General features: G+C 39.5%; 1 protein-coding gene across 3 annotated transcripts in view; it reads right to left on the bottom strand.

Annotated features, from left to right (window-relative positions):
* Positions 1-9,261: 9,261 nt before the first annotated feature.
* The window catches only part of PRDM5 (PR/SET domain 5), a 262,625-nt gene continuing 245,110 nt past the window's right edge, over positions 9,262-26,776 (bottom strand). For 2 of the 3 annotated variants that reach the window (XM_068975244.1, XM_068975245.1), the window contains 2 exons: positions 24,745-24,849; positions 9,262-9,519 (listed from right to left, as the gene is read on the bottom strand). In XM_068975244.1, coding sequence (XP_068831345.1) covers positions 9,355-9,519; positions 24,745-24,849 — 270 coding nt within the window. In that variant the 3' untranslated portion in view covers positions 9,262-9,354. The remainder of the gene's footprint in view (positions 9,520-24,744; positions 24,850-26,776) is intronic. The other variant, XM_068975246.1, reaches the window with a different exon arrangement.

The following is a 26,776-nucleotide window of genomic DNA, read 5'->3' as shown; positions in this document are numbered from 1 at the left end:
GATGGACCTGGACATTCTACCAAGTGAAGTAGGTTAGAGAGAAAGACAAGTATCATATGATATTGTTTATCTGCACATCTTAAAGCATGATACAAATGGAAGTTATTTACAAAACAGAAACAGATTCACAAAGAGGATGAACTTATACTAAGCTGGGAGGAAGGGTGGGAGGGAGTGATAGATGGCGAGTTTGGACTAACATATACACACTACTGTATTTAAAACAGATAACCAACAAGGACCTACTGTACAGCACATGGAACTCTGCTCAATACTCTTTAATAAGCTAATTAGGAAAATAATTTGAAATACATACATGTATAACAATTACTCTGCTATATAGCGGAAACACAACACTGTTAATCAGCTATACTCCAACATAAACTAAAAAAAAAAAGGGGGCAAATTGGATTAAAAAACAGTCTACAAGAGACCCACTTTAGTTCAAGGGAGACACATAGATTGAAAGGGACAGGAAGGACAGAAAAAGATATTTCATGCAAACAAAAATGACAAGAAAGCCGGGACTGCGATACTTGGAATCAGATAAGCAGACTTCAAAACAAAGGACATAGAGAAATTTAGAGAAGGAGACTATATAACGCTGAAAGGATCAATACAAGAGGAGTTTACACTCATCAACACAGGTGCAGCTAATACCGGAGCACCCAAGTACATAAAGGGAGAAATTTACAGGAATTCAGGGACAGTAGAGACTTTGACACCACAGTCACATCAATGGACAGGTCTTCTAGACAGCAAAGCAACAAGGCAAGAGACCCTAAATGATACAACAGAACAATTAAACTTAATTGATATTTTCAGGATATTACATCCAGAAAAAGCCCAGAATGCACGAGTCAGAAATAAACCTAAGGATGTGAAAGACTTACTCGCTGAGAAGTATAAAACATTACTGAAGGAAACTGAAGATGATTTAACATATGATCAACAATATGGTAAGATATCCCATGCTCTTGGAATTGGTAGACTATTGTTAATATGGCCATACTGCTGCTGCTGCTAAGTCCCTTCAGTCGTGTCCGACTCTGTGCGACCCCATAGACGGCAGCCCACCAGGCTCCCCTGTCCCTGGGATTCTCCAGGCAAGAACACTGGAGTGGGTTGCCATTTCCTTCTCCAATGCATGAAAGTGAAAAGTGAAAGGGAAGTCGCTCGTGTCTGACCCTTAGCATGGACTGCAGCCTACCAGGCTCCTCCATCCATGGGATTTTCCAGGCAAGAGTACTGGAGTGGGGTGCCATTGTCTTCTCCGATGGCCATACTACCCAAAGCAATTACAGATTTAATGTTATCCTTATCAAGTTACCCGTGATATTTTTCATAGAACTAGAAAAATAATCCTAAAATTTATATGGAATCACCCAGTTTTTGCTACTTGATATTATAGCAGAGTTCCATTTGATGTCACTCATGGCATTTAAAATATGAACAATATAATAGAGTTGTTCCCCTTTGAACACTTTGGTGCTATTATTTCATTAGTGGAGAGGTAGGTAGTTCAATTACAAACCCAAAATTATTGATTGTGCTTTAAAAGATTAAATCCAGTTTAAGCAAAACAAAAAACACCTAATAATCTAGCAATTAAAAATCTTATTTTTATGCTTGGGTTAAAAGAACAGGTCATTTCTAGAAGTATGTATGCTAAATTGACATAGTGCTTAAGAATTTTCAAAACATTCCTAAATGAAATGCTTCTATTACCATAATTACATCAGTGATACACAATTTAAAACTTGTCTGACTTGCCTTGTGAAAAGTTTGGTTCAAAGTAGGAGATGGAATGTTGGGGATTTTAGTTTTCTGAAGGCATATATAGGATGACAAGGCATTAATTTGGAGGAATACTGGGGCAGGATTAATTTGAACTCTAGTTAATACCCCAGGCATCCTTTGCATAAATAAATGAATTTTTTCTGACTTATTTCTCATAATAGAACCAACCAGTAGATACTGTTAAATCCATTTTACTGCTAAGGAAATGGACATAATTTAGCTGATAAATGATGTTACAGTTTATCATCTTGCCAAACTTATGATCCTTCCACCCTTTTTCTTATGCCCATCCTTCCCTTTCAAATGGGAAAATAGCTCTTTTCACCTCTGGATTTTTTTTCCCATGTCTAAAATAGGTTTAATACTTTCTTTTCTATCTTCATCCACTTTTCCTTTCCTCTTTAAAGTATGAGAAAATTGTCGATTTACATAGCTTTGAATTCCAGGTAAAATATATCTGGTAACTAAATTCTCAGTGACTTCTTACACTACACCTTTGTTGAAGTACTTCCTCACTCAAAGCAGAGTGTACAGGATATTTTGTGGTTATAATAATTATCTTATTGTCTGATTAGAACAAGAAATTTGGTTATGTACTGCTCAATCTTGTATGTGTATTTAAACTCCCATAAGCTATGTATGCATTTGCAACAAACCATCCAGGAAACTAGTCAAAAACATTATTTATAAAGAAGGTGATATACACAAGAAATGTAGAAATATGCTATTAATATTTAAATAAACTTTTATAGATTTGTCACTGATTATTAACTATACATAATACTTATCTCAAATTCAGTGACTTTGGTCCCACTTCCCGAAATATAATTTCCTTATTTTTCTGATTAATTAACTTGCTCACTATCAATATGCACCATCATATGTATGTACATACATTATAAACCATTCCTTTAAAGGAGTACTTACTGTGTCAGACACTTAGAAGATGGGATTCTTCTCTAGATATGCATAAAATTCAGACTCAGAATGGTATTGTCTAAGCGTGATTTGAATGACGTCCACTAAGCAGAGAGGGAAAGAGAGGTCGGGAGATGGAGGTTTCATCTCAGCTCTATCGCGTGTAAGCCTTAGGAAAGCCGTCTTAGTTCTTCAGTTGTAGTACCCTTACCTGAGATCTTAATTCCAACCTACCCATTTTTATAAGGGTGTTGTTACACTCCTGTCTGTAGGACATACCTGCAGAATTCCTCTTTTATTCCTCAAGACTTTCTCTCTCTCTCTCAGGATCTGCAGTTGAAGCAAGCCACATGCCCTTGGCAGAGTCGGCATGGTTAGGGGTGAGATCCGTAACTCAGAATACTGAGCAATAGCTTTGCTCAGTATAAAGCCAGTTGGCTCAACTCAAATACTTAGTCTAATAACACCCTAATCAACTAAATTCGTCTGCCCCAATTTCATATTTTATAGCCAGAGCAGAAAGGATACAACTTAATATTCTAAATATCATAATTGAGTCTGGGAACACCACCAACTTGTCACTCTCAGAACCTAGCGGAAGGCGGAACTGGAGACGACATGAAGTCATGCAGCAGCTGAAAGAGCACAAGGAATGGATTCCACGTGCAAGGAGCTGGAGGGGCCGAAGTGATGCTGAACGGTGTGCACTCCACGCTGTTTTCCTGTACGCTACCTTCTGGAGTAAGCGGTGTATTTGCTAGGTAGAAGCTGAGCTGTAAGCAGTTATTATATGGTAAATGAGACTACCAGAAAGTAACATCAGAAGATTTCCTATATTTGAATAGTAAAACTAGACTTAGGCAGTCAAAAGTAAGTGACTGGTTAATTTCCACAAAATTTAATTTTTCAGAATTTCTAATGACTAAATGCAACATTCCATAAAAGACTCATTTTCCCAATTTAAATAGGTTTTAGAATCAATTTAATGTGATTTTGTTTCCAATCCTTTTATGTTCCTACTTAGCATAGGAACTATACAGTTTGCTTTGATTTCATAAAAGTTAACTTCAGACCTTCTTTGGTTCATCAGTTTCAGCTCTCCAGATGCTAATACTTTAGCAAAGAAACACAAATATCAAGTTGGAGGTCAATGCACTTCCCTTTTTATGAGTTGCATTATCAAATATTAAAGAACGAACAAAGGACATACTGTTCCAACAACTAAATCCCAATAATGGTGGTGTATTCTTTCAGATTTCAGCAGTTATACTTATGTCCATGGTATCAAAGTCCCAGGAATACTTTTAAGGAATCTCTTTTGTTTCCGGTTGTGTATCACCAGCTACCATGGGTAAGCGAGAGCCATATAAAGGAGGGTCTTGAATTACGTCTACAATGTCAGGCTTTAATCAGCTTTACACATTGGTGATGATGAATTCTGTACGTCAGGTGTAAAGAACAAATCTCTCCCTAAGGACAGACTCTAACACAAGCCCTCTGTGTCATATGAAGGCTAGGTAAGACTGGGAAAGGCAGGACAGATTCATAATCACAGACGCACAGTATTTTCAGACAGGACAAAATCTGTGAAATCTTACCATAGGTGCTTTATTAGAAACACATCCAAAATGTACATATACTTAAGGAACAGCCTATAGTAGAAGAATGGGAGGAAAAGGTATGCCAGTCAGACATCATATAAAAGATGTCAGGTGAAATGTACTTTATGAAAAGACCATTATTTTTCTCCAAGAAGACAAAATTTTAAAGTGAGGCATCTACTACAAGCTGGAATTGCTTTCATTTTTATATTATTTTACAAAGGCAAATGCATTATTAAGTAATTAATTCCTAGTAAGTCTATAGTGACTTACTAGGAACTGTGATATTCTAATATTAACTCCTTCACACTAATTTAAATCATCGAGTTTCAGTGGTCTCATCTCCTTTCTCAATTTTCAGCATATGAGTAGTACCTAAAACCTTAGTTTCCTTCTGCTGAGTCACATGCCAACGTGGCATAAAAACTTACTCTAGTTGCTTAAATGCTTGCAGGGTTAGAAAAGTATACCAAATGTTTAGGAAGCCCGCTGTGAAATAAATATAAACGTTTTTATATATGCTGTTTTCCAGTACTGTGTTAAGCATTCTTTAGAGAGAGAATGCGAGCTTGGACACAGGACTAGCAGCACCATTCTGGAATAAGATCCTCTTTGCATTCTGTGCTAGTTCATGGGCCTAGGAAGTCTAGACTATTCTAACGTGGCCCTGACTGAAGGCTCCAGTGTTAATTTTTTCCTGTCATATAACAAATTAACCACCAGCAGTGATAACAGTATTGAGCCCAAAGTAGTTAACACTACTGAAGTTCCGAAGAACGAGTGCCTCAGCTAATTAAATGACACATCAAAGGTAAATGAATGTATCATTTCTAAATCAACTACTTGGAGAAACATGATAAGTATGATGATGATAACTTTTTTGTACCAGGGAAACCTCACAAGATTGAAATACCACCAGAATAATAAAACACCACTTTTAAAACAAGGAACATGCAAAATATTAGACATAACTTTAATCATCTTTAAATTATATTTGTGAATATCAGGATATTTATGCTCAGAGATAATATTATAAATCAAGTTTTTTCATTATTAGTAATGTTTCTTTTCATATGGTGTTTACACTTGACCAAAAGTGAGATGAGAGTTAAAGATGGTGTTCTCTCTGTGGCCCTGAAACCAACTTGGCTTAACTATAGAGATTTTTCAGATCTAGAAATGCTTAGAAATAAAATTGCAAAACAAGAGTCTGGGAGTAATGACAATTATATTTTCTTCTTTCATCAAAAACTACTTTAAATGTTCAATTTTACTGTAGAACTGTCCGATCGTAAAATACAATGCTGATTCCAGCTGTGGTAGAGATTATATAGATTAGATTTATATTAAAATAAAAATGGTACTGAAGTTCTACTGTATTCACAAATACTGCATTTATATATGTACATGCAAGTAAACCTCATTATTAATGACAAAATTTTAGGGTTTTAAATAGGCACATTTCCTCCTACCTATCCATCTCCATATATTTACAACCCCAAGACAAGTTTTCACAAGTAACATTTAAGTTTGTGAAGGAAAAAGTTAGTATTTCCAGTACCTAGCCTCTCTCCCTCCCTTCCAGCTTTGGGAGAGTAGCAGCCCATAAAACTGAATGCACAAACTACCGTTATAAGTTTCTGTGATTCATATCCACATTTGTTGGCAGCAACAAGTCTGAAGAGTTCTCAACAAAGTAATGTATTGGCATGTATAATATAAGCATCTCATAAGAGTGATCCTCTGCATACACACACACACAAAACATACAAAAATGTTTCTTAAAAGACAGGAAAAAAGACACAGCTGTGTATAACGGACTTTTGGACTCAGAGGGAGAGGGAGAGGGTGGGATGATTTGGGAGAATGGCATTCTATCATGTATACTATCATGTAAGAATTGAATCGCCAGTCTATGTCTGACGCAGGATACAGCATGCTTGGGGCTGGTGCATGGGGATGACCCACAGAGATGCTATGGGGAGGGAGGTGGGAGGGGGGTTTATGTTTGGGAACACATGTAAGAATTAAAGATTTTAAAATTAAAAAAAAATAATAAAATAAAAGCAAAGCAATGAGTATTAAAAAAAAAAGAAACAGTCAATGGACGGAAATATAATTTTGATATTATTATGTTAAATAAAACATGTAAGACAAAAAAAAAAGTAGTATTTTAACTATTTAGTGTAACTCCCAAAATGAATCACCAATGAATACTTTTATACTGCAAATATTATGATTAATTAACAAACTGTTTTGTATCACCAACGACAACCCCCAATAAAAAAGGCAAGGAAAAAAAAAGAAAACAGAAGCCAGTGATTGTAAAACAAGAAAAAAAAATTCTAGATATACAAATATGTTAAATGTTACTATACAAAGATGGTAACTATAAAAGTATATCTGACCCTACCCGTATTGCTAAATACTTTTGACCATCAGTCTTGACCTCAGGGTAAGAGTTTGGCCTCTTCCCACAAGCGTACAGGAGCTGTAACCTTCTGTACCCTAAGAGGAAGGTTCTTTAAAGTGAGTACCTGCACTCCAACATGCCTGATCTTTTCCTCTATGACTGTCTTATTTCTGTTCTTAATTTCTCAAACTAAATGAATTCTTATCTCTGTTATTGCTAAGTGATTTTAAAGTTCTAGGACACAAACTCTTAACATATCTGAGATGTTTTATAAATAATGATCTTTCAGATAAAAGGTGATGGCACGGAAATGATCTTTTAAGGGTCTGTTTTGGTTTCAATGCTTTGAAAAGAAAGGATGGTGTACCGGTAGGTCTCTGCACGCCATTTTCTGAAGTTTTGTTTGACTGCAAACCTTGGGCCAGATCCCATCCAGCACTTCAATCGTCATCAGTCCTCTCCACAGCACTGTGATAACACGGTTTCCAGGGTAACTTCTTCAGCAGCCCTGTAAATTGTGAGTCATCGAGATGATACACAGTTGGTCTGGCTTCAAGTTTCACACAATTGGGCTATGAAGCATCCCAAACAGAGAAGGCAGCACCCAAAGGAATGAGCAGAACATGTTTAAATAATACCCACTACTAAATTTTACAGCTGTCCTTTTATATTCAAACGAGATTAAGCACACTGTTATGTTAAACTGAAAACACTTTAGATCTAAAAATATACTACTGAAACAAATGACATAGCAAGAAACAAGACCGGAATCTATCTGTATAAAATACAGTCTATAATTTCAGAACAAATGCTTCATATAGCCATACTCAGACATCTTCTAAATTATAATCCAGGCATTTTTATTTTTAAAAATTATCGCTGGTGAATTTCAAACTTAGTATTTTCACAGAGTTTAAATATCTATAATGAATTGTTTCTTTTTAGAACTGGAACTGAGCATAAATATAATTCTGAAACAAGATTCCTGATTTCAGAGAATTGTGTCTTCAGATAACCTTTCTCCACAAATGATTAGAATTAAATAACTTCCTTAAAATTATACTTTCTCTCTTTTGAATGGGCTCCAAATAGAAAAGTTCTTGAATTGGTTTTAAGCTTTTGCTGGTTGGGATTCTTCTACACTACTTTACCAACATTATTACATTTTATCATATCTTCTCCCAAGACAAGCTGTTCATTGTACGTTGTTCTCAAGTACTGAACTGAAATATAACCTAAAGGAAGAAATTATGCTTCTTGCTTCAATCTCTCTTAAACACTGGTGATTATTTCAGTCATAACAACTGCCAGGGTTGTGTTTTTAATTCTGGATTCCTAATTATAAAGCATTGAGAGTAATTCAGAAGTGTTTCAGAATCACCTACTGCCATGATTCTGGAAAATGTCCTTGAGAAACAGGATGTAGATGCTCCGAGGACTGCAGCATCTGCACGGACAGGCCCTGTGCTCCCCGATGCAACAAGAGGGTAAAGGGCCCGGTCAGCACCCTGATGACCCGCTGTCCTGCTGCTCCGTCACTCAGCAGATACTGAGAGTCCACTTGGTTTCCACGGTGGGCCATCTGTTGTTCATTTCTAAAGCTAGCTAGTAGAAACTCAGGAGAATCACCTGGACAAATTTAAGTGTTATGGCCACTTCTGTGTTGATATAATATAAGTATTCTAGGCCATGAATGCCAGCAACTGAATGATGAGGAAATGTTTCCTGAGGATTGTCTAAAACAAGGAAAATTTCAGTAGATGTTTTAGTTCTTAAACGCCTTTTTAAACTCATCTTGTAAGGAGCTATGAAGGACCATCAACTTTTGTCTGTTTCACAAACAGCGGTTTTATACTGTTACTACGCTTGAGACTTGGAAAACTCTTACCTCTCATCCTTATCTGTAATGAAATTATCTTGGGAATCTTAATTCCTTTCTGGTTAAATCAGTAATAACCAATTGTGATAACCAGCATGTACACACACACACACACATAAGGATAAAAATAAAATAAAAAAGTCTGACAAAGAGTATGTTAATAAACTTCACTACAGAGAGTTTGGCCAAGAAGAAGATCACATGGTTCCTTTCCCATTTTTATATGACATAACAAAAGTAGTATTTTGGAAGGTTATAAAGTTATTTTTTTTCCATTTATACTATTTCTTAATAAAAGTAGTGTATTTTGCCTTTTTTTGCATATGTATGTAAAGACTCTGCTACTGCTAAGTCACTTCAGTCGTGTCCGACTCTGTGACCCCCACAGACGGCAGCCCACCAGGCTCCCCTGTCCCTGGGATTCTCCAGGCAAGAACAATGGAGTGGGTTGCCATTTCCTTCTCCAATGCATGAAAGTGAAAAGTGAAAGTGAAGTTGCTCAGTTGTGTCCGACTCCTAGCGACCCCATGGACTGCAGCCTACCAGGCTCCTCCGTCCATGGGATTTTCCAGGCAAGAGTACTGGAGTGGGCTGCCATTGCCTTCTCCACTAAAGGTAGGCAAATAAGAACCGTGAGGCCAGTGAGTGCGTTTTGGCTGCTTCTGCTGCGCTAGGCAGGTGACAGAACCCTGGCTTTCCTATCGGGAGCCCTTCGGAACGGCTTAGTCCCTTTGCAGCTGCCACTAGCTGTCAGCCTCCCCGTGGATGTTGTCCACGTGCACTTTGAGGTAGTCGTTCCTTGTAAACTTCTTATGGCAAAACTGGCATTCTGCCAGCGGACGATTGGGATTATGAGTCATCTTGTGTCGGATCAGCATTTTCTTCAGGCTAAAAGCCAAGTCACAAACCTAGAAAAGACCCAAAGATACCAGTCATATTACATTAAAAAATCTGAAAATACACAAATTCATCACTTACACAGGTAGCGGTCTAAGAATCTGCCAGGTAAAGAATCTCTTCTCCAGGTAAAGAATCTGCCTGCCAAGCAGGAGACATGGGTTTGCTTCCTGAGTTGAGAAGATCCCCTGGAGAAGGAAATGGCAACCCACTCCAGTACTCTTGCCTGGGAAATCCCAGAGACAGAGGAGCCCAGTGGGTTAGGCTTAGTTGGACACGACTTAGCGACTGAACAACAATAACCACTCACACAGTATACATTATGCAAACTCCTGTTATCCATATGTGCTGACAGGTGTAGCAACAAGAAAGTGCTCTTGAAATAAATGGAATTTAACATGCAAGGTCAGAAGTAAAGACAATTAAGTTCCAAGTGGTGTCTGCATTTATTATGTGTCTTCTGTGTACCAACATGCCTCCTTCCCCCACTTACTATATTTAAACATCCCTAGAGAAACAACTCCCTGGAAACAGTATTTTTCTTTTCATAACGAAGTATATTAATGATTTCATATTAAACCTCTTATTAAACAAAATGTCTTATGGTCTAGAGGGCATCTTTCTAGTACTTGGCATGAGAAGCACAAGATTTGTCTCAGTAGTGATTAATTTGGACCCATCTGTGAAGTAAAAGATTAACACTGCTTTAACCATCCTGACATACTCAGTATTCCAGTAAAAATACTTCATTTAATATGTTTGCTTCATGTAATCTCTGCCACATTGCCACCTAGCTCAACAAACATTAAACAGCTGAATAATTGAAAATATTAAATTATCCCAGAAGATGTAAGCCATAATTATACAGAAGTAAAAATGAAATGGAAATCTTTTATAGTACCAAGTTTTCACTAAAAGTTTGGTGCTATTCACAAAAACTCCACCTTCTTGAATTCCTCAAAAGCACATGCATTGTAAAATAAGGCACACTTAAATAATGTGAAAATTCCATGAAAAACACAATGAAAACAATTGGAGACGTAAAGGCCTGTAAAATACTGGAATGAAAGCTGAAATTCTGAATGAGGTGAAGCTTGTGAAAATACAAAAGCAAATAAAAATATTCACCTCTCTCTTTATGGAAGAAGGGGGATTTTATGTTGATAGCAACAAGAAATTCAGAAGGGCAAGCCCCCAATGTGGTAAGGAGAGAGAGTAATTAAATAATGTTTTCTGCATTATACAGAAGTAGCAGCCTCGGATGGCCTAAAGGAAGTAAGTTTAGAGTCTGCTGTGGGTTGAATGCTTGTGTCCCCTCAAAATTCCCAAGTTAAAGCCCTAATCCTCAAGGTGATGATTACGGAGGTGCAGGAACTGGGCCATCCTGAGGTGTAGATGAGCTCACGAGGATGGAGTCCTGTGATGGGATTCACACCCTCACAAAATCAGGAAGAGATAGATTCTCTTCTCTGTCTCTCTGCCTGCACACGCCAAGGCCGTGTGAGGACACAATCAGGAAGACAGCCCCTCACTAAACCCACAACTACCCTGGCACCCTGACCTCAGACCCACGAAGGCAGAGAATCTTCGTATGTTCTATTCACTCATATGTCCTAAGGGGCAGACAGTGCCTACAGCCTAAGCACTAAGTATCTGTTGAATTAACTCACCGAGTTTCAAGCTGATTCTATCACTTACTAAGGAAGTTTTGATGAACAAGTTGTGCCTTTTAACTTCAGTTCTGTCAGCTATAAAATGATCACAATGAACATTACCTCCCAGAATTAAGGGTAAATGAGGTAACCTATGCAAATAGATGCTATATTGCAGACACTCAATAAACGTTAGTGCCTGTTTTCTTCTCTTTCATCTTCTCTGTCAAGAAGAATCAGCAGCAGGTTGGAAAGAAGAAACCACAGCGGTCACCATGTGTGATAGAGAGAACACAGCTACTATCAAGAGTAGCAGTTCCCTGTAATACACAGATGATTTTAAGGCAAATAGAATAATTTTCCAGAACAAACACAATGCTTCCAATCAAGCTTAGGAAAGGACACTTCTTCTTGTGAAATAAGTTTTACAGCCATAATTTAAAACAGAGTACATACCTTTAAACAGTCTCTGAGAAACAAAGCTGGGTAGTTTCATGTAGTAAAAATCAGGGGATAAAAAGGAAAAACTCAAGAACATGAAAGTGCATAAAATACAAGGACAATGATAAAATACATAAGTTATAAGTGATATAAAATACTGAGTACCCTTTAAGACTGAAATTAGGGTAAAAAGGAAAACACAAACTCATGCGATTTTCAAGAAATGCACTTATTAACTAACACACACACAGATGCCCAAACGTGATTTTAAAACAGGGAATAGAATATGCACAATTACAGAAAATAATGCTGATGGGAGTGTAATGGTACTGAGAAGCCCTTACCCCAAAGCATCTTGGACAAACAGAGATTATTAGTATTTTCACAAGCCTTAAAAGAACCTCCTCTAGCTTTGTTGGTAGTGATGCTTTCTAAGGTCTACTTGACTTCACATTCCAGGATGTCTGGCTCTAGGTGAGTGATCACACCATCGTGATTATCTTGGTCATGAAGATCTTTTTTGTATAGTTCTTCTGTGTATTCTTGCCACCTCTTCTTAATATCTTCTGCTTCTGTTAGGTCCATACCATTTCCGTCCTTTATCGAGCCTATCTTTGCATGAAATATTTCCTTGGTGTCTCTAATTTTCTTGAAGAAGCCTCTTGAAGAAAGTGAAAGAGGAGAGTGAAAAAGTTGGCTTAAAGCTCAACATTCAGAAAATGAAGATCATGGCATCTGGTCCCATCACTTCATGGGAAATAGATGGGGAAACAGCGGAAACAGTGTCACACTTTATTTTGGGGGGCTCCAAAATCACTGCACATGGTGACTGCAGCCATGAAATTAAAAGACGCTTACTGCTTGGAAGGAAAGTTATGACCAACCTAGATAGCATATTCAAAAGCAGAGACATTATTTTGCCGACTAAGGTCTGTCTAGTCAAGGCTATGGTTTTTCCAGTGGTCATGTATGGATGTGAGAGTTGGACTGTGAAGAAAGCTGAGCACTGAAGAATTGGTGCTTTTGAACTGTGGTGTTGGGGAAGACTCTTGAGAGTCCCTTGGACTGCAAGCAGATCCAACCAGTCCATTCTGAAGGAGATCAGCCCTAGCATTTCTTTGGAGGGAATGATGCTGAAGCTGAAACTCCAGTACTTTGGCCACCTCATGCGAAGAGTTGACTCACTGGAAAAGACTCTGATGCTGGGAAGGATTGGGGGCAGGAGGAGAAGGGGACGACAGACGATGATATGGCTGGATGACATCACTGACTTGATGGAAATGAGTCTGAGTGAACTCTGGGAGTTGGTGATGGACAGGGAGGCCTGGTGAGCTGCGATTCATGGGGTCGCAGAGTCGGACACGACTGAGCGACTGAACTGAACTGAACTGAACTAAACTGAACTAAAAGAACCAGGAGTGCTATCTGTATGAAGAGCTCTTAGTTCAAGATGTACAAATAAGATGTTCATCACGGAATTATTCACAGAAGTGGAGTATTACAAATGACTTACTTGCCCAAAGTTTAAGAGTATATTCATTTTTTATATAGCCAGATGAAGAAATACTTCTCAGTTGGTTAAAAGAAATCATACTTCAAAAAATACTTAAAGGCAAGGGAAAATGTAAAGGCAAGAAAACAGAATAACAGTAATGTACAATTTAATGTACAATACTGAAAGATCCTAACTATATCTATATAAATAAGTACTTGAAAATATCAAGAGACTGACATTAATATTAATTGACATCAATTGAGAAATTTGATCATTTTATTTCTATCTTTATACCCGTCTGTATTTCCTAATTCTTCTGAAACAGAAAAGGAAACTTTTGTAATTAGAAACCAAATACTACTTTGGAATGGAAAAAGTACACTTGGTTGATTGAAGGATGCACATCCTCATGTTCCATCCATGCCTCAAGTCCACTCCCAACAGAATTCTGCCTTAGTAAGAGTTTTTAACTCTCTAAACTACTTTGATGCATCACCGACAACCTCCGCATGGCAGTAGGGACTCCTGAAACCTCATCCGGCATGAAGTTCCAGCATCGCATGGCACGCCTGGCCCTTTCCTTCTGCCTTTCATTTAGTTTCCGTGAGGACCTATTCTCCTTGTTTTCCTGCTATGTTTCCAGCCATTTCCCCCTCATCACAGTGTCTGTTCACTAGCTGTTTTCTTCCCTGGTTACCTTCATCATAGTCATGCTTTTTGTGACTGTTTATATGGAGCTCTCTCGCCAATATCTATCTCTGATTCAGTCTATTCTCCTTATCTGTACAGTGGAGGATTTAAATGCTTGTTGAATAAGACACTTCAAATTTACTAAGTCTTACACAGAACTGAAATCTGAGAAGTACAGCAAACTAGTGACTCTGACAAAAAGCAGCAGACTCACAGAGAGAGAGGGCAAACTAGAGGCCACCAGTGGCAAGCGAGGGGGAGGCTGGGGCAATCCGGGGGCAGGGGATTAACAGGTGCAAACTACTAGGTATATATTACAGTGCAAGATATACAGCACGGAAAGCACACAGATATTTTATAAGAACTGTAAATGAAATATAACCTGTCAAACTGTGAATCGCTACACTGTACACCTGTAACTTATCAACTGTACTTTAAAAAAAAAGACTGTCTCCCAAATCTAAGTCTCTTAAAAAAAAAAAAAAAAAGTGCCACCTGTCTGAATCTGCTGGAGATCTGGCTCAGCCTCGATCTACGTCTCCCTGGTTCCCACCTCAGAGTCACCACTACGTCTTCCCCATACACATTTCTAGAAGACATGTAATTGTCTCCATCTCTGCTGCCACAGCCTGAGCACAAACCATTACCTGCCGAGACCAGTGCTTCTCCAGCCAAAAGAAATCATTTCAGCAGGCACCACTTATCTATATTTGTCAATAAAATGTACCAAGTGTACTAAGCTGTAAGTTATACTATTAAAGACAAACTTTTAAAAGCATGTGAAAAAGATGAAGCAAAGTTTTGTGCTAATAATTATGACTTCATACTTTCATTAGGCAAAATCTAAGATGTGATATAGTATATTTAAACTCAAAGTCATCTTTAACAAAAGTATAGACAAATAAGTGTGTCTTCTGGATAATTTCAATTTTTGGTTTACTTTTTTCCAGATATGATGGTGTCATTTTTTAATCTAAATTTACTGCTAACTAGTAATTTTAACTCTGCTGTCTTCTCTTTTGGTACTCTGTGCTTATATTATAAATATCATTTTCAATCTGTGGTTTCTGTATAGGACTCTTCTGTACTCTATTTTAAAACAGATAACAGAATCCACATCTCTGCTTCATGGGCACACATAAATCACAAATCTGACAATGCACAGAAATGAACAAGTGACAACCTGTGTCACTGTGGAACTGCTGCTCTTACCTCAGAGTGTGCACATCACCTGAGACTACCTGGGAACCAGGGCACCAAGCCCTCTGTTCAGTGATAACAAAGCTTAATTCTGTTCCCATTTTTGTCATATATGATGCTGCTGCTGTGGTTGCTAAGTCGCGTCAGTCGTGTCTGACTCTGTGAGACCCCATAGACGGGAGGCCACTGTCTCTGGGATTCTCCAGGCAAGAACACTGGAGTGGGTTGCCATTTCCTTCTCCAATGCATGAAAGTGAAAAGTCAAAGTGAAGTCACTCAGTCGTGTCCGACTCAGCAACCCCATGGACTGCAGCCTACCAGGCTCCTCCGTCCATGGGATTTTCCAGGCAAGAGTACTGGAGTGGGGTGCCAATGCCTTCTCCGTCATATATGATGAGCAGGGATTAAAGCTGTAATGTTTCCTTCCTGCTTCCCCATGGATGTCTCCTAGCCTCCTGGGATATGCAGCGCCTCACTCTGGAAATCAAAGTGTAGATTATTACAACAGCCAATGTCATTGTTTCTCAAACAGTGGTACAATTTTCCCTCCTCTCAGGAAAGTGTTCGGAATTAGGGGGGATGTGTAACCATCCTCAAGATTGGGGGTTACTGCCTGCATATTGTATAGGGGTAGAGAGGCAAATTCCCTGTGACTTGTGGACAATTTCACACTGTCGAAAGTGCCCAGGTTATAAACACTACCTGATCCTTCTGCATGCATCCTTATCCCCTACTGTCCACGCTCCACCCAGCAGCTGGAGGAGTTGCAAAAGGACTAATATCATATTGTTACCTACAAACTGTTTCCTGGATCCTTCCTTACTTTGATGGAAACTCACTAAACTCTAGCCCAACCGCTCAGTTTTAGTGTAGGCTGGTGACGAACACCACACCTTCTGACCTCAGGACTTTTCACTCCTCTTTTCCAGCTGCCTCCCATGTGTTCCTCAGGGTCTGTCTGCCAGAAGTCCTCCGCTAAATGCTCTCATAGTAGCTTTTATAGTTTCTTGGTAACACTTACCTTCAGTGTAATCAATTAATTGTGTGCTTTCTAATATCTCTTCTTACTAGTCTAAAGAACAGGAGGGCAAGAGTAGTCACTCCACTGATATTTATTAAAAGAAAAGGAAGGAGGAGGAAGTTAGATGATTGATACAATCCCTCTGAGCAATATAAGTAACTTAAAGGCCGTGGAATAATTCTGGAAAAACCAAAAAAGGTATCTTAAGAGATTATTTGCAAGTAAAGGAAACTCTAAACTGTTTTATAAGTCTAAATGAACAACTGGGATCATAAATAAGAAAGAATTAAAATGTGTTCCCTATTTTCTCTCCCCCTGGCTCCTTACTCTAAACCTGATGTCCAAAGGAACAACAGATACCAAATTCTTCAATGGCTCCCTGTTGCAATTAGATTCAAAACAAATTCCTTGCTGTGTCTAAAAGGCTCCCAGTCTGCTCTCCAACTGGACTGGCCCCTCTTTCTCTCTCACCGAGCTCTAGCTCCACCTGCTTCCTTACTTCCCCTAACAACCCTTCCTTTTCCCGCTATCAGGCCTTGTTCTGTTCTGTTCGCCAACCCTAGAACGCTCTTTCCCCCATTGCTGATTCCATCTTTTAGGTTACTCACAGAATTCTTCCCTAACTACTCCTACATAGCACCCTCATTTCCCCTTTGCCCAGTCTTTATCATAAAATGCAATCAGACATTTATTCAGGTTGATTTAAGGCTATACTCCGCAAGAATGTGATTTCTATGAGAGCAGAGGACACGGCATCTTGTTCACTGTTTTACTTCAGTATCTGGCATGGGGACTAGGTTTAAGCACTAACAGCTGCTTTCACTGTGTGCCAGGAACCACCCTTAGCAATTTCTAAACATCAGCTTGTTCAGTTCTCAAACCCTTTTAGATAGATACCAGTACTATTATCCTCAATTTACAGAAGGAAACTGACACGTACTTCCGTTTCAAGCAGGCTGCCCAAGGTCACAGAACTAGGAGGTGGTTTCTAGGATTTAAATCCAGACACTCTGGGTTCAGAGTCTATACCACCTCCCCCAGGCCAGCTATTATTAAAGGTGCTCACTTCAAACAGAGATATGTGAGCCCCCTGTACTTTCTTCCATTTGCCTGGCTGACTCCATTTTTTTCAGAAATGAAAATCTCTTTGAGAAAAAAAAAGAAAAAGATTCTCAGACAGCTCGTCTCACCAGTGTGCTATGAGGGCTACAAAGAGGAAGTCCCCCTATACAGTCACCACGGGAGAGTTATGGCGTCGGCCAGCCGGAGGACCAGAAAGGGAGCTGAGCAGGATGCTGAGTCATGATGATGGCTCAGAATTAAGGGTCCTGGAAGCTCCAACAGGACATGGGGTGGGAACAATCCGACAGGGTGCTGAACGAGGGCCAGGAGAGAACATTAAATGTCAGCAGAGCAGTGATGTCATGGCTGTAAAACTGACTACCTACCTGTTAAAAGCTATGTTTTCATGAACTTAAATGCAGTCATTAAGAGGCTTCAAACTGATGCTCTGTATAAATTGGTCAAACATAAGGATGATTATAGTCTTTTAAAAATATGGGAGAGCAGAAAGGACTTCCAACAGGGGTGCTTCCTTTTCTGTCTTTCCACCTGTGATACAACCCCTCAACCTATGCCACCTTAGTATTAATTCATAGGCCCAAAAATGAGGAAAAAATTTTTATTCTTTCTCTAGGCTGAGGGTAAACTGATTTTGTCTTAAAAGTGAAACAATATGTTTAACAGAAAGTCCTTGGATACAGTATTAGACTTCTATACAGACATTTTCGGTTATCAAGTACTTACCACACAGAGTGTGTCTACTACTTCAGTAAGGAGTACAGTGACAAAGACCACTCTCTCCTGCCCTTGTGGAGTCCAGGGTGCTAAGGAGAAATGCTTGCAATGCCATGAACTTCATGTCGAGACAGACACAGAGGAGGGTGCGCTGAACTCTGCCCAGATGCACAGGGGTGACAGTGTCCTAAGGTGGAGAGTGACATTGCAGGGAGAGGAAAGAAGACACACACAGGTACAGAGGAGCAGGGAGCAAGGCTCAGGTGGGGAAGTGAAAACCACTCACTCAGGCTGAAGCTGTGAGACTGCCAGAGGCGTAGCCTGAGAGAAGGAAGTTAGGAGGCTGGAGCCGAACCCCAGAGACCTTGGCAATCATAATGGAAGACTGGAAGGATGTACATTCTGCAAGTGGCGGGAACTGAAGAAGAGACCGATGCTAAGGTATAATTTAGTCAGCAAGCTTCAGGGTACACTGCTGGGGTCAGGGAGGCCAAATATTATTCCTCTCCAAGTCAGAAATGATTTGGACACAAACTAAGAGAGTGGTCATGAATTCGTTTGTTCATTCCTTGAAAATACTCTCTGAATGCGTCTTACATGCTAGGCATTGTTCTAGGGCTGGAAACACAGCAGTAAGTAAACAAGAGAAACACTGTTGTCGTGGAACTTATAACAGGTGATAAATGATTTTAAAAACGTGTACTATTTCAGGGGAACGTGAGTACAGTGAAGGAGAAGGAGACTATGGGGTGAGGGTTAAGAAAGTACTGGGAGTGAGAGAGACAGAAGCCTGAGCCGCGAACTGAAAGCAGCACCGGGACAGGCCATAGAGATACCTGAGCAGGGCGCTCCGGGCCACGGCAACAGCAGGTGCGAAGACCGATTCACAGGGCGCACTCAGTACATCTGCAAGAACGGCAAGGAAGCCACGCAGCAGAGTGAGTGGAGGTGGTGCTGAGGTCAGAGGCTGGGGCAGCAGCGTGGGGTGCTCATCATGCGGTAATCCAGACTCCAGCGAGACCGTGGTTTTCACTCTAAAGTGAGTCTGAGCAAACGAGGCTCATATAATGCATACATAATCTACATGTATGAAACCTGACTCAGGTGCTGGAAAGATGCCTGTGGGTGGCCAGTTGAGGACACTCGGTCAGGAGCAAAGACAGAAGCAGACAGACCAATTAAGAAGCTGCTGTCCTGAGCTGAGCTCAGTGTGCTGGGCAGCAGGTTCCCACTAGCTAGCTGTTCTACACATGGTCGTGTATATGTGTCAGTGCTAAGTTTCAATTCGTCCCTCACCCTGCTCTGTGATGACCTAGAGGGGTGGGATGGGTGTGGTGAGAGGGAGGGGATGTATGTATACTTATAGCTGATTCACGCTGTTGTACAGCAGAAAATAATACAACATGGTAAATCAATTATGCTCCTAATAAAAAATACAAACAGCTATTGCACTATTACAGGAAACTAGGCTGCTAGCTGTGGAAGTGTGAGAATTGTTCACTCTTAATTTATTTACAGAGTCAATCAGATTTGCTACTGCACTGGATGCAGGGAGCGAGGAAGAAAAAAGTGATGGCGGCAGTGGAAATTTAGAGAGGGTGACACGTTGGAGAAACACAGAGAAGCAAAGAGGGTCGGGAACCACTGGGGCTGAGAGGCAGCTGCCTGGATCTGATCCCTGGAATCCTGACTTGGCCAGTTATGAGCAGTGAATGACAGGCAAGCCACTCAGTCCCTGGGAGCCTCAACTGCTTCCTAGAAAGGAGCTTCCCAGGTGGCACTAGTGGTAAGAACCCACCTGCCAATGCAGCAGACATAAGAGATGCGGGCTCAGTCCCTGGGTCGAAAAGATCCCCTGGAGGAGGGCGTGGCAACCTCCTCCAATATTCTTGCCTGGGAAATCCTATGGACACAGGAGCCTGGTGAGCTACAGTCCATGGGGTTGCAAAGAGCTGGACACAGCATTTCTGGATGGTAGTGAAATCACAGAGAATACATATAAACTGTGGATCCCTGTGCCTTTCTGACTATAGAGTCTCAACTAGATGATGCTACTGGTTATAACTCAGGGGAAAAAGCGATGAGACATGAGGCTCAGACCATTGGTTTGGGCTATTTGGAGATGTGGTTCTCAGAGAGAGTTCAGCAGTTGAAGGAAACCTGTTCAGAGAGAGGAGACATGCTGTATAGGCAATTCACAGTATTTGCCTAGAGTCCAAAAGAGAGATCAAGGCAGGAGAAAAAAGAATTTGGAAGTCATGTACCATATGTGTAGTCGTAAAGACATTTAAATTTCAATAGGTATCGCATGAGGGAGCTGCACTGCATGGAATGACTGGGCCTAAGGGGTTAGGGTAGTTTGATGAGTGAAGTGGCCTACTGAAGCACAACTGTGCTATCTCCAGAACTGAGATAGAGGCATGTCAGTTTCTTCTTTATAGTTTTACTCAGTGCCACTCAAATGCCATACACATATACATATGCATGTATATATACATACACACATGTATGTAGCAGAAATATGCATATATAGACATATACATGGCAGTGGGACCAGAAGCAGAAAAGGGCATTCCAGGCATAAGGAATAGTGTATGCAAGCTACCTGGAACGAGAGACAGAGATGTGAAGCAATACTGCTGCTCAGGAAACGGTAAGAATCGCTGCAAAGAAACTGCGGCGTACTGACAGATAAGGGGTTATTAAGATACAAAACAGTAAGAACTGACAAAGACCACAGTAACTTTGCGGTCAAGTAGGAAGGTGGATTTTACCTTACAGGTTGTAAGAAGTCATCACAGAGAAGCACGATCGAGTTTATATTGAGGAAGTCACACTGTGAAATTAATACCAAACCCAAAGAAACACAAGGGATTGGTTATAAGTGTGTGTTAGTTGCTCAGTCGTGTCTGATTCTTGGCTCGTCAGGCTCCTCTGTCCGTGGAATTCTTCAGGCAAGAATACTGGAGTGGGTAGCCATTCCCGACTCCAGGGGACCTTCCTGACTCAGGGATTGAGCCCCCGGTCCCTTGCACTGCAGACAGATTCTTTACCATCTGCGCCACCAGGAAAACCCATTGATTACAAGAGAACACTATGATCTGCATGCCAACAAACTGGATAACCTAGTCAGCATGGACAAATTCCTAGAAATACACAAATACTAAAACTGACTCAACAAGAAATAGAAAAATTCAGGATACCTGTAACAAGTAAAAAGACCAAATCAAAAATCCTCTCAACAAAGAAAAGTCTAGGATCCAGTAGTTTCACTGATGTATTCTACCAAGCATTTAAAGAAGAATTAACACCAATTCTCTCACACTCTTTCAAAAAATAGAAGAGGAGGGAACACTTGCTACTCAGTCTGTGAAGTCAGACTTCAGTCACAGTGACCTTGATATCACTGCCAAAGATATTACAATGAAAGAAAACTATGAGAATATGTGAAAAAATCTTCAAATGAACAATCAGAAAACAAGATGAAACAAAAAAAAACCCTTAACAAGCTGAATCCAAAATCATAGTAAGAGGGTTATAAGCTGTGACAAGGGGCTTCCCAGGCAGCTCAGTGGTAAAGAATCTGCCTGCCAATGCAGGAGACGCGGGTTCAACCCTTGGGTGGGGAAGATCCCCTGGAGGAGGGCATGGCAACCCACTGCAGCATTCTGGTGTGGAAAATTCCATGGACAGAGGAGCCTAGTGGGCTACAGTCCGAGGGGTCACAAAGAGTCAGACACGACTGAACACGCACACACACAAAGCTATGACAAAGCAGTGTTTATCTCAGGACCGTAATGGTAGTTCAGCATAAAAAAAAAAAGAAAAAAAAATCAAACAATGTAATATACCACATTAACAGGACAAAACGAAAAGAAAATGATGTCAAGTGATTCAGAAAAGCATTTGACAAGATTCAAAATCTTGTTTTGATATTCAGGAAACTAGAAGAGAACTTCTTCAACATAATAAAGGAACTTATTTTTTAAATGCGTAATTAACATCATATTCAATAGTAAAAGACTGAAAAAATGCAACAAACAATAGACCTCTACCGCACACCATACACAAAAAGTTAACTCGATATGGATTTACATTATCTAAACCTTAGAGGTAAAATTAGAAAACTCTTAGGAAAAAACGTAAAGGTAAATCTTTATGACCTTGAGTTTGGCAGTATATTCTCAAATAGGAACAAAAATGCATAGTTACAAACAGAAAAAATGGATAAATTAAACATCAAAACTGAAAAGTTTTATGTATCAAAGAACATAAAGAATGTGAAAAAAGGACATATATTTAATAAAATGAAAGAAAATATTTGCAATCATATCTGATAAGGGTCTAGTATCTAGTGTCTCACACTCAGCAACAAAGAGACAAGCAACATAATTTTAAAATGGGCAAAGGACTTGAACAGACATTTTTCCAAAGAACATCAAAAACCAAGTACATACATTTGCTGAAAGGATATTCAACATCATTAATCCCTCGGGAAATGTAAATCACCACAACGATACACCAGTTCACATCTACTAAGATGAATATAATTTTATAAAAGAGAAAATATTAAGTGTTGACAAGAATGATGAGAAACTGGAATCCTCATGTATTCCTGGTGGGAATATAAAAGGGTGCAGCTACTGTGAAAAGCAGTATGGCATTTCCTCAAAAACTCAAACCCAGAATCACCATATGGACACAGAAATTCCATTTCTAGGTACTTAACAAAAATAACTGAAAACAGGTAATTAAAACATGTATAAACACCTTTGTTTCTGCAGTATGCACAATAGTCAGAAAGTAAAAACAACTCAAACATTCATCAGCTGACGCAGATAAACAAACCGTGACATATACATAAATGGAATATCATTCAGCCATAAAAGGTAATGCACTAAATAAGCTACAATGTAGATTATCCTTGAGAACATTGTGCTAAGTGAGATCAGTCAGTCATAAAAGGTCACATATTATATGATTCACTTATAGTAAAAATACAAAATATAGGTAGATATATAGAGAAGAGCAGAGTGGCACGTGCCAGGGTCTGGGGAGAGTGAGGGTCTGGGGAGAGTGTGGAACTTTATTTGGAGATGGTAAAATGTTTTCGAACAAAGGGGATGGCTGCACGTTACTGTCAATGTACTAAGTGCCAATAAATGGTGCACTTTAAAATGGTTAATTTTATGTGAATTTCATTTTGATTTTTTAAAAAGTCGTCTTGGTGGGGGTGGGGAACACATACATTGAAGGCTGGATGTAATAAGAAGCAGTGAGGTGAGGGTGTAGGCTACGCACTGCTACTGGGAACCAAAACAGAGGAGGCAACGGATTTGAGAACTGTTAATACTTAGGAAGGAGCTGGCTGGCAGCGGGGTGAGAAAGGATGACTTCTATCTCGAATAAGTAGGTTAAGAGGACAAGACTGAACAGCCAGCCAGTTCTCTGAGCAGAGTGAATTTCAGGGAAGTTTTGGAGGCATTAAAGTTGCATCTTTCCTCAGTAAACCAGTCCAGACTGCAGATAAGGCCCAGAGAGATGAACATCTGATAGAAGTAAATGGGATAGAAGTAGATGGAAAACATCATGCTTGTAAGATAATTTTTAAAAAAAATAACACCATGGTCCAGGAAGTAGTAGACTAAGGAAATAGTCTACAAAGATATTCAGCATAAATAAAAGTCAGGTAGTGTGATGGTAGAAAGATGTCATTATACAGTTAATATTTCATTTCTCGTATCACTTGTGTAGTTGTGTAACTAAATGATCCAAATAAGTTTTGTTTTTATGAAAATGATTCCAGTGAAAGCACCAATGGATTGAATACTCAATCCATTAAGCTGTTAAACTGACTGTACCCCCTGTTCCGGATAGAGCTCTCCATGTGTGCATTTCGTTTTCCACCAATAGTCCTCTTCTTAACAGAAGTTCACTGTTGATAAATGTATTTTTTGTAAGCAGTCCCTTGGGAGTACACTGCTGCCTTAACCTTACCACCAGAGCTTCATGGAAAGACAAGGAAAGCAGTGTATATGTCTGTGATTTCCATTCATACAGACTGCTTACCCCACCCTTTACTCTGCAGAGTATGCCAAGGGGGCGAGTCCTCCAGTCTCCCTTGACACTGAAAGGTAACTGTGAACTGGGCAACATCACACATCACAACTTCAAAGTTTCTTTTTATACTAAACTACAACAATACTTTGTTTTCGCTATTTCTGTATTAGAAATAAGTGTTTTCCCTAACACCAGTGTCAACTTTCTGTCAATTGTCAACCTTACAGAAGAAAATGGTGACACTGTTCATCGATAAACCATTTTTCTCTAAATTAATCAATGATCCAATTCATTTTACTGACAAGGGTAGTATTTCTGTCCTTTCATTAATAATGTGAACAACTACATTGATAATTTCATTTCACTTCAAATGTCATAAGCAGAAAATCTAAGCAATCAGCAGTGACACTTTTTAAAGCAGTTTATACTTGTTTTAGAAATTCATTGTTTGGCTTTAACAAAATAAATAAAAATATCTATAACCAGTTAAATTTCTGGTTAACTATAATCAACCTATCAAAAGACTTGGCCAGACACATGAAACCTGTCTTAGTCATCATGCATTTATACCTTAGAATAACAACTCAATTGCATTAAAACAGGGTACAAGTATGTCTTAAAGAAAATCGAAGTTCATGGGCTGCCAGAAAACTAGGGTAAAAAAACATGCTACAATGTGGTTACACAGACTATGCAATCAAAAGGAATAAGGAGAACAAGACATTAATAGACTAGCACTGTAAAGTGTGTACACACACACACACACACACACTCACTCACTCACACGTGCACGAAAGGACGCATGGCTACATTCCCACGTGTGTATCTCCTGTCTCTGGAGGTTACAGGAGGACGACAGGAAGCAGGGAAGCACACTCACGTCGCACTGGAAAGGCTTCTCCCCGGTATGCGTCCTCGTGTGCTCGTCCAGGCCGCGCTTCTGGCTGAAGGCCTTGCCGCACTCTGAGCACTTGTACGGCTTCTCCTGCAGTCAGGGAAGAGGCCAGGAATGCGAGTGAGTGCAGGGCCATCCTCAGGAAGGGGTACATCGGAGCACATTTTAGCTAGTTCTGCAAGGTGCAGCACCACACTCACAGGTGCCATGAATTCTTATAAATCTGCAGCGGAAAACAGGAGTACACAAAACCTGTTGGGCAGCCTTAAGACTACCACGTGGTTCACAGCTCCAGCATCGGAGTCACTACCTTTTTTTCCATTCAGTCCTGACTGTCCAAAGGAAGATTCTGCAGGATTGCTGTGACCTAACCACTTGCTAGACTGAACTCTGAGGTTTTCTTTCCATCTTGGAGAGCCTGCTAAAAGGGCATCATCGAACAAAACAGTTTGGGACCCCTGGCTTACATGCTGCAAACTGTTCACTGTCTCAAAGGGATTCCTGAAAATGAAAGCCCAGAGCAAAGTTTAACAAATTTTGAGGGTAAGTTTAAGACCTTAGAACTAGACTGTGACTTTAAGAATTTTCATATTGTCCACTATTTTTTTCCTAGGAAGGATGTTCTTTTAAAAAATCTAAATTACTTTTAAAAATGAGGCATTATTTATAGCTGATCATAGACTCTTAAGGAAAAGAGTATCTCCACAGAACAAGGAAAAAAAATACCCAAATTCCTTAGCCATCTTGATACCAGAAACTTAAGTCATCATCTTTTAAGCTTGAAATAAATTGCAAAATAAATTAATTCACATTGTTTCATTAAAACAGCTGGCCAGTTACTAAATAGAGCATTGATAAAAAGATTTGTTTAAAATTGCAATAAGATTTTTTTTCAAATATAGCTTAAAATATTGCTGTAGATGCTTTTTGAATTGAGGTACTATGTATATAGTTTTAAATATCATGTTTCTTTGTATAGTTTCCCCTTAGTATTTAAAAGACTATTATAAAAATATTCAGACCTACAAAACAGTATGTAAATAATCACATATGTACACCCATCAGCTAGCTTAAGAAATGGAATATTTTTATGAACACATGTACCTCCTATTTATTCATTCTTAATGAGTATAGTGGAGAAGGAAATGGCAACTCACTCCAGTACTCTTGCCTGGAAAATCCCATGGATGGAGGAGCCTGGTAGGCTACAGTCCATGGGGTCGCAAAGAGTTGGACAGGATTGAGTGACTACACTTTCACTTTTCACTTTTATGCATTGGAGAAGGAAATGGCAACCAACTCCAGTGTTCTTGCCTGGAGAATCCCAGGGACAGAGGAGCCTGGTGGGCTGCCGTCTACGGGGTCGCACAGAGTCGGACATGACTGAAGTGACTTAGCAGCAACGAGTATAGTATTACATTCGATGGCAACACCACAATTTGCTTATGTACATTCTGCTGCAATGGATATTCAAGTTTTCACCAATTTTTCATTCTTATAAATAATGTTATTCTGAACATTCTTACAAGTGTATACTTGAACACAGATGAGCAATCATAATTTCCTACAGTATGTATATCTAGAGGCGGGACTGCACCTTCAGCATTCCCAGAAAAGGGAAGGGCCAAGTAGCTCTACAAAACAAATAACCATTTTAGGGAATCATCTGGTGGTCCGGTGGTTAAGACTCTGTGCTCCCAGCGCGGGCGCACAGGTTCGATCCCTGGTCAGGGAATTAAGATCCTACATGTGGCAACGATGAGCCTGTGCATGGCAACAAAGATTCCATGTGCCACAAGTAAGACCCGGAGCAGCCAAATACACACATATTTTTAAAGAAAGATGCATCATTTTATTTTATTTTTTTTTTTAATGACTTTAATTTTTTTTTTTAAATTTACAATACTGTATTGGTTTTGCCATACATTGACATGAATCAACCACGGGTATACATGCGATGCATCATTTTAAAAACAACTTTACACTTCAATATCTAGTATATTCTTAGAATTCTACT

The sequence above is a fragment of the Capricornis sumatraensis genome, chromosome 7 (genome assembly GCF_032405125.1).
Source record: "Capricornis sumatraensis isolate serow.1 chromosome 7, serow.2, whole genome shotgun sequence".
NCBI lineage: Eukaryota > Metazoa > Chordata > Mammalia > Artiodactyla > Bovidae > Capricornis > Capricornis sumatraensis.
The sequence above is the reverse complement of the archived record's forward strand: the minus strand, read 5'-3'. Positions and strand labels throughout refer to the sequence as shown.